This window comes from Papilio polytes, unplaced genomic scaffold (genome assembly GCF_000836215.1).
Source record: "Papilio polytes unplaced genomic scaffold, Ppol_1.0 DF824135.1, whole genome shotgun sequence".
Lineage (NCBI taxonomy): Eukaryota > Metazoa > Arthropoda > Insecta > Lepidoptera > Papilionidae > Papilio > Papilio polytes.
In genome coordinates this window covers 2,170,991-2,180,106 of record NW_013525069.1, presented here as the reverse complement: position 1 = coordinate 2,180,106, position 9,116 = coordinate 2,170,991, and the positions used below count along the sequence as shown (strand labels likewise).

Sequence of the window (9,116 nt, the reverse complement as noted above, 5' to 3'; positions counted from 1 at the left end):
CATTATTGGGTCGTGCATTATCGTGGCTGTACATTATTGCCTCCCGATTTGTTTGTACACGGATTATTGGGCCGTGCATTATCGGGTCGTACATTATAGGGACCCAACGCTATCAGCGCCATCTGTAGATTGACAAGTTAATTTAGCGTAATGGTGGTGATTGTAGAGAATATTGATGAACTGCATTATTTTTATTTGTAGTGTTTAATTAAATAGTGTAAATCAAATTATATACTTTTGTGGCCGTGGCCATAACATGCTTTCTTATGTCGGGTTTACCTAAGACTCCTGTTTTGGTTGAGGAGGGTGGTAATCAGTGTAGAAAACGTTCACAAGTCAATAACGAACAGTCCAGCAAGAGAGCAAAATTAGACGAAATGAATGTCAATGAGAAGAAATCAAACTTCTCCTTGCTAACTCCAAACTCCAATGGCGCTATTAAGATGTCGGCGACCACGATTAAACCCGGAGTAGCAACAAAGAAACTGGTTATAAAAAATTTTAAAAGTGTGTTTACGAATTTTCCTATGCGTATAGTCATGACCTAACCTTAATGACATTTTATCAGTAAAAGTGCATATTTTTTTCTAGGCAAACCGAATCTTCCAGAAAATTACCAAGAGACAACATGGAGGAAGTTGCGGGAAGCCGTGATCGCCATTCAGACGTCGACGGCTATTGCATATTCCTTGGAAGAGCTGTATCAAGCTGTAGAAAATATGTGCAGTCATAAGGTTTGTGTAGACATCACGAAAATACGCAGATCATATCCAATTTGCTTTATTTTTATCAAGTTAATACATACCATGTTCTATCGGAACACAATTATAATGGTTTCACTGCACAGTAAACAAAATCATCATATAAACATTACAATTGCAGCTATGTTGACTTATGCATATTATTATACACTCTTTAATGTTAATACTGGTCTTGATTTTTATTTTAACTTTACAGATGGCATCGCAATTGTATGTCAGCTTAACAAACCTAGTTGAATCCCACGTAAAGGCCAACATAGAACAGTTCCTTTCCGAGAGTATGGATCGCCAGGTGTTCCTTAAGAGAATGGATGATTGCTGGAGAGCTCATTGCCGACAGATGATCATGATCCGCAGCATTTTCTTATATTTAGACAGAACTTATGTATTACAAAATCCTAGTATACATTCTATATGGTGAGTAAAAATTATACAGAATTATTTTTTAATAATATAGTGTTACCTATCGTGATACTGGCCACATTTATGTTATAAAAAAAAGGAGAAAACCTAATAAGAGTATAAATGCACTCAAATTGATTCCGCTGATTCTATTCATAAAAACACATTGCTACCAACTAACCGGCCAGTCAATTATATCAAAATATTTATGACTACATATTTAACATCCCATGTTTATTCTACTTTTTTTCTGATACTTTAAAAATATCCCTATTACTGCTTTAGTAAACAGGATGGTTTTCAAGGGTGTGCATATTGTATTGTAAACACCTTCTAGATAATGGTAAATAATAAACAGTACTGAGGTATATTCATTTATGTTATGCATTCTTTTAACCAATAAATAGGATGATAATAAAAGATTTAATAATAAGAATGAGGATGTTATTAGTATATCATCCTTTATCTATATTAATACCAATAATATAAAGAGGAAAGATTTGTATTTTTGTATGTATTTGATTCACACAAAAACTGGGCTGATTTTAAAAATTCAACAGTAGAAAGGTAATTTTTATGTAAGTAACATAGGCTATATTTTGTATTGTTTTTTAATTTCACGCAAGTGAAGTCGCGAGCAACAGCTAGTTACATATATTTGCCTCATATGGACAAATAGTAAAAACATGTACAAAAACACTTGAGATCTAGTATTAGTGTTAATGTTGCCTTTCCTAATGAATATATTAAGGTAATGAGTGCATAAGGCTCACACAATATGCAGAATCTGGAAAGAGTTTTTATTACAGTTAACTCTCAGACTAAATTCATGATGTTTATGCTAAAATAGACTTTTCACTTTATCAAAACCTGTACAAAAAAAATGGTTAATGAATGTATTTAATTACAACAGGGACATGGGTCTAGACTTGTTCCGGCACCATATAGCGATGAACACATTAGTGCAGACTCGTACCGTAGATGGCTTGCTGCTACTGATTGAGCGGGAGCGAGGTGGTGATTCTGTTGACATCTCTCTGCTCAAGAGTCTTCTGCGTATGCTCTCCGATCTGCAAATATACCAGGATGCCTTCGAACACAAGTAACATGCACAATTACTTTACAACCATTGAGTACTGCTCGATTCCTATATCTTTTTTTGTTATCAAACTATTTTTTACTTTAGATTAGTATTGCCTACAACTTTCAGATCGCTCGCACACTATTTTTAGACTATCGCACTGTGGAGTCGCGATTTGAATTCTATGAGCATATATGGAGGTGCGCCTACCCGAATTCTGAACATCGCACTGACTGACAATCGCACTATGGTTGTGCGATAGTTTAATCAAAGAACTGTGACATGTTGCCTATGTTTTTACATTTTCCATTTATGCTAGAGGATTACATAAAAAATGTTGTCTATAGAGTCGATCAACATGTTACAGGTTCCTGCAGGCTACGGAACGTCTGTACGCGGCGGAGGGCCAGCGGCTGATGCGCGAACTCTCCGTGGCGCAGTACCTCGCTCACGTCGAGAAGAGGCTGAAAGAAGAGAACGAGAGGCTGCTGCACTATTTAGACCCATCTACTAAGTCAGTACATTGTTTTCTATTGCATATCTGAATTCAGCTATATTTCTTTAAATATAATGTTGGTAAATGTGTGAATATTTAAGTTATATTACTATTTTTGTGGAAAAGAGGATTTATCTGATGTAGATTAACAAATTAAAAAAAATATTTGCAAACTTCCAGATGGCAACTGATCCATACAATAGAGCGGCAGTTGCTCAGCGAGCACCTCACGGGGATACTTACCAAAGGCCTGGAGGCTCTCATGGATGGCCCTCGGCTCTCTGATCTCACCATATTGTACAATCTCTTTAGCAAAGTTAAAGATGGACTTAACGAACTGTGCAATCATTTCAATGCTTATATCAAGGTAATTTTATTTCTTGTGTTTTTATATACAGAATGTTTAGTAGAAACGTTAATAAATATGCATACTAATGAACAGTTAGTTCACTTTTAATAGATGTATTGTTAACACAAGTTTGTGAAAAATCATACTTTATCTTCTTAGAAATAATATAAATGTAAGAGTTATTTTTTTTTTTATAAATAAACATAATCAGACTCTTGGTCCATATTTTTTTGCATGGTTTATATTTTTTTTCTTTTCTGTTTCATAATCCTTGTAATCCTGTGAAAGTTTAGATGTATGGATTTTAGAAGGTAACATCAGAAAGGAACAACGGATCTCAATGAAATTTGTCTTAGACATAGAACGTAGTCTTTAAGACCACATAATTATCTACTTACTTAGTTTTTATTTAACTCTGCGTAGACTAGTAGGGAAATTGACATTGTGTTTTTGTATAATTTCAGAAAAAAGGTCGTACGATAGTGATAGAGCCGGAGCGCGATAAGACGATGGTGTCGGAGCTGCTGGAGTTCAAGGAGCGGCTGGACCACGTGGTGGGCGCCTGCTTCCAGCGCAACTCCAAGTTCGTCTACTCCATGAGGGAGGCCTTCGAGTACTTCATCAATCAGCGACAGAATAAACCCGCTGAACTTATTGGTAACTAGCTGTTCGCGACTTTGTCCGCGTTAAATTAACTGTAGCCTATGTTACAGATAAATTTCCTTTCTGACGATGAAAGAATTTTTAAAATCAAAGTAGTTTTTGAGTTCTTTCAATACATAAAAAAAATCTTTCCTCTTTATAATATTAGTATGGATTATTTTTTTAACTGACATTCGAGAATAAGGTACCCAAGTCTGTTTTAAAGTGGACTAAAAGAATTTATAGTGCACAAACCAAATTATATTATGTAAAGTTTTTAGTTCTCTTTTGAAAATTGCTAAAGCTGTTAAAATATAAACGAACACACAGATGTTTATGAAAAGTTATCTTCTTATTTGTGTTATTGTTATTATTTAGTAAATAAGATTTGAATAAAGATGGTTTTAACAAATTGCCAAATTTTAATTTATTTACATTTCAATTTTTACATGTTTTACAAAATCTCACTTGACATGATTCTTTGTCATTTTTTTTTTCAGCCAAATTTGTCGACCTAAAGCTCCGGGCTGGTAATAAAGAAGCCACAGAGGAGGAATTGGAACGACTCCTTGATAAGATAATGGTATTATTCCGATTCATCCATGGCAAGGATGTGTTTGAAGCATTCTACAAGAAGGACTTGGCCAAAAGACTGCTGGTTGGCAAATCAGCTTCGGTGGACGCTGAGAAGTCAATGCTCAGCAAACTGAAGCAGGAGTGCGGAGGAGGCTTCACTTGCAAACTCGAAGGAATGTTTAAAGATATGGAGTTGTCTAAGGATATTAATATTACGTATAAACAGGTATGTTCCTCTATTATTTACAATGTTGTCGGCGAGGGGGAGGGGAGGAAGAAATCTACAGAATCTAAAATAACTACTTTGAAATAATGAAATGCATATTGTTTCTATAGGTATATTTATATATGCATAAATATCTCAAAATCTATTTCACATATTTTTATAAAAAAAATTGACATGTAGATAAACATTTCCTTTGAAATAAAAAAGAATTTTAGTACTAATCTATCTTTAAACTCCAAATTCTATTAAAATTTTGTCATATAACAGATTATAAACACTTACAGGACAAAGTGCTTAGGATACCCCCATTTTATTTGTACTATTTGATAAGAAAAACAATAAAGAATATGAAATATATTGATGACACCGTGCTATTTCAGTATAGAAAAAGCAAATACCTTAAAATAGTCTAAATCCCGTTGCTTGCAGCACCTGGCGGCGAGCCAGGAGGGCGCGGGGCTGGAGCTGTCGGTGTACATCCTGACGATGGGGTTCTGGCCGACGTACCCGGCGGGCGAGGTGCGGCTGCCGGGCGAGCTGACGCGCCACCAGGACCACTTCGCCAAGTTCTACCTCGCCAAGCACTCCGGCCGCAAGCTGCAGTGGCAGGCCACGCTCGGCCACTGCGTGCTGCGGGCGCACTTCGCACAGGTATGCACTTTATATTTAGTTAAATAACTAGCTTGTCCCGTGCCCCTTTATTTTATTATTTACATTTATCAAATTCTCAATTGCAAATGTCAAAATTACCGTTACAATAATAATTGTGCTTTTTTAATGTTAGCAGCTTGTATAATTCTATTCCAATTTATTTACCCTCTAAGTTTAATAGCATGAGGGTATATAGCCGACCCCCCAAATCAACGTCAGTTGCGCATTACCCCCCGTCCCCTTCTCTGCGGGTCAAGTCTACAAGATGTTTGAACCTCAATAACAATTTTTCGCAACTTAAAGTACTTAATGCTTAAGTTGGCACGTCATGCAGTACATAACTCTTGTTCCCAGTGTGCCATATCACTTAATACATAAATTGTGTTAACAATGTGCTTATGAAAGAAATACATTTTTATGCAAACTTGTGTAAGATGTTGCATATTGTAATCATAACTGTATGTTTTCAGGGTAATAAAGAATTACAGGTATCCCTATTCCAAGCTCTCGTTCTGCTGCTCTTCAACGACGGCGACAATCTCTCATTTGAAGATATTAAAACAACTACTAACATTGAGGTAAATTATCAAATTCTGATTTTTAGAATGATGTAAGTTGTAAACTAGGCTAGTGATATTGTTAGTTCAAAAATCTATCAGCGGCTTTATGATTCTTGTTTAACAGCGGTAGTGTCCGCTTTCACATGTTAGCACTGCAGGGCACGCCCCCAGTAATACCACGACCACACAGAAGACAGGCGTGAAATGGAAGCAAATCCGTGTTTCGTCTGATGAGTGAGGCGCCGGAGGCTTTATTTAAATCCCTTTCTCTTTGCCACCCTTTTCTTATAAGGAGACGTTGGGAAGGGGAAGTGGATTTGACGGTGCAAAAGACGCATAAGAAGGGGAAATTTCCTCTTTTGTGCGTCTCCTCCTCCTTCCACTAAGGGTAGGCAACGCATCTGCGAGTGCGGATGTTTACGGGCAGCGGTCGCTTTCCATTTCGCTGGATTCAGGTGGCCGCTTGCTCGATTGCCACTTTATATTATAATAAAAAAAACATAAACCTACCTTCTGCCTCCAGAGGGCAGGGTATCTTTGGAAGTTTCCCCCTCTGATACTAAAAAAAGGTATACGTTGTGTAGGAGGGCGAGCTGCGGCGCACGCTGCAGTCGCTGGCGTGCGGCAAGGCGCGCGTGCTGAGCAAGGCGCCGCGCGGCCGCGACGTGCGCGACAAGGACCACTTCGCCTTCAACAACGACTTCACCAACAAGCTCTTCCGCATCAAGATCAACCAGATACAGATGAAGGAAACTGTCAGTAACAACACACGAGTTATATCTTTAACTAGCTGTTCCCCTGCGGCTTCATCCGCATGATATTACAAAAACCTTATTTTATTGTTCACATTTGTCAAATTCTCTATTGCAAATGTCAAAATACCAATTACCTTACTATGGCAATTTAGCTTCCTTGGTGTTGGCAGCAACTTTTGGTCTCTTTCCCACATTAGTGATTTTATCCAAAATATTTACCCCCTAAGTTTAATGGCGTGATAATATATAGCCTAAAGCATGGCGTAAGTGTAGGGCTTTATATTAAAAAAGGGATTATTCAAAAATATGTTGTAATTGCTGACATCTTAGGCAACAAAGAAGTATGTGTTTTATAATAGTATAGATAGGCTAAAGTGCTTCGTTGTTTGCAGAGGATATGAAATGCCTCTAAAATTGTTTTACACCTTCGTAAGACACAAAATTAAAATAGTATTTATAGGGAAATATGAAATATATACGTAGATAATAGTATTAGGTACATATTTTTTTTAATATTTCAAAATAAATGAGGTGTGTAAAGTACGGTAAGATATTCAATTACCCCGTTACCGGGTTTTGGCGTAAATAGTAAACAATAAATAATTACAAAATAATTCTGTTTTAGCCATGTCCCCTTATTATGACCATGCGTTATCTTTAAATTTAACTTTCTGTTATGTTTATTTAGCAATATATTTTTTCTTTCTACATAATAGCAAAATGACCAATTCTAAAGTGCAATATAATTTCCAGAGCGAGGAGCAGAAGGCGACAGAGGAGCGCGTGTTCCAGGACCGGCAGTACCAGATAGACGCGGCCATCGTGCGCGTCATGAAGATGCGCAAGGCGCTATCGCACAACCTCCTTATCTCAGAGCTCTACAACCAGCTCAAGTTCCCCGTCAAGGTACATAAGACAGAACCTCATAATCTCATCACTAAAAGGCTCGCCAATCCTAAGTTAGAGGTTACTAGGCTAGGTAATGGTAGCTAACTGCGGGTTGACTTCACACATCTTTGAATGTTTTAATACATATTTGCAGATATCACGTTTTTCTTTACCGTAAGAATGTCGGTTTATGTACAGTTGGAGACATCCCTGGTGTTCCACTTCTGAAAAAAAAATGTCTACTTCATTGCAATGAGACACACTCAGTCTCTTACAAGAAACTAACTAGATAGCAGTGAGTGGTGAAAAGGCATAATAATATAAAATCTAGCCGTGTATCACTAACCGACTTTTTTTCAAAATGTTCAAACGATTGTAGCTTTTAAGTTGAAACACTGCCAGTTTCCCCGACTGTAATGAAATGCAGAAATTGTAAAATATTGGTACATAGCAGGATTCGAACCTACGGCTTATAGAAGTTAAGTGCGTAACCGCTGAGCCATCGTCTCTCTGCTCAGATATTATTATGGACACTATATGTAATAATAAAATTGAAATATCGGATTTCCTAATTATTGTATTTTGTCCTCAGCCTGCTGACCTCAAAAAGCGCATAGAGTCGCTCATTGATAGAGACTACATGGAACGTGACAAGGATAACCCCAACCAGTATAACTACGTGGCGTAAAGCACCCCGCACCCCCCGCGGCACCCCCCGGACACCCCCCACGGGAGACATCGCACTGGAGTAAATGTGACGCAAACTATGTATCAGTGAATATTAAAAAAAATGATTTAAAAAAAAATTGTCATTGTAGATAGCTTCACGTACAGCGGACCCGCTTTATAAATATGGATAAACACGCTAGGAAATAACGTGTGATATTAGCCAATTGATGACCCTCTGTGAAACTTCTATATTGAGTCATAAAGCAATAAATGTTTTGATTAAAGTTAGATTGTTTTCACTTGTGTTAGTTAAATGTTTCAAAACTAATTTATATACTTTGACAATGTTTTATGCATTTTATTATCAATTTGATGATGACGCAGTTATTTTTAATTCATAAAATTGATACCTCAAATTCATTTTGACAATCATAATAGAAACGATATAAATATTTGTTACGGTATTTACTACTAAATCGAATAAAAACTATTAAAAACCTCGTCTAATAAAACGGGTTTTGCAAAGATTTTGTTTGCATACAGTCATAGGTTTGAATTACGATTAAATTTGATGAGCTGTAGATCAGTGAATCAGCTCACGGATCAATTCAATTTGTACCTCTATGGTTTGCGTGAGTTAGTCGCCAGGCGAGCGGCTCAGCTGCCAGTTAAAATACGCATTGAGCCGTGAGCTGGTGAGTGAATGAGAAGTGAGTTTAAGATCAGAGCTGTTTTAGACATGCCTAAAAGTAGTTAGGGAAATTTCCTAGCTCTTCTTAAGCATATATTAGATTTTTTTATTATCTGAAGATGTGATTTTTATGTATTGTTTTCCTTCATATGACATCACTACGTAGATAAGGGCCCGGCCACGCCCCACGTCAGCCAATACAATTTATTGCATATCGGAGTAAATCCATAAGATGCCAAACTTATTTATTAGTAAAGATAAGGTTTCACTGATGTTTTGTTACAATGTGCTGTTTATGAAGGTAAGATATTCAGTTCCAGAGGGATCACCAATTAAAACTATTTATAATTTTAAATGTTGTTTTATTTG

The 9,116-nt window shown here is 36.8% G+C and overlaps 1 protein-coding gene across 1 annotated transcript; it reads left to right on the top strand.

Moving 5' to 3' along the window:
• The first annotated feature begins 132 nt into the window (after nt 1-132).
• LOC106099305 (cullin-4A) lies at nt 133-9,102 on the top strand. Its single transcript, XM_013277817.1, has 13 exons — nt 133-507; nt 592-734; nt 958-1,178; nt 2,077-2,265; nt 2,612-2,758; nt 2,921-3,107; nt 3,554-3,746; nt 4,232-4,533; nt 4,963-5,184; nt 5,655-5,762; nt 6,329-6,499; nt 7,253-7,405; nt 7,980-9,102. The coding sequence occupies exons 1-13, from the start codon at nt 267-269 to the stop codon at nt 8,073-8,075; spliced, it is 2,373 nt and encodes a 790-aa protein (XP_013133271.1). The 5' UTR covers nt 133-266; the 3' UTR covers nt 8,076-9,102.
• The last annotated feature ends 14 nt before the right edge of the window (nt 9,103-9,116 follow it).

What these genes read in the sequence shown, in the direction of transcription:
- LOC106099305 (XM_013277817.1), top strand. Translation starts at nt 267, where the DNA reads ATGTCGGGTTTACCTAAGACTCCTGTTTTGGTTGAGGAGGGTGGTAAT. An exon ending in AGATACAGATGAAGGAAACT is followed by an intron (nt 6,500 to 7,252) that starts GTCAGTAACAAC and finishes TATAATTTCCAG; the next exon opens with AGCGAGGAGCAGAAGGCGAC. An exon ending in AGCTCAAGTTCCCCGTCAAG is followed by an intron (nt 7,406 to 7,979) that starts GTACATAAGACA and finishes TTTTGTCCTCAG; the next exon opens with CCTGCTGACCTCAAAAAGCG.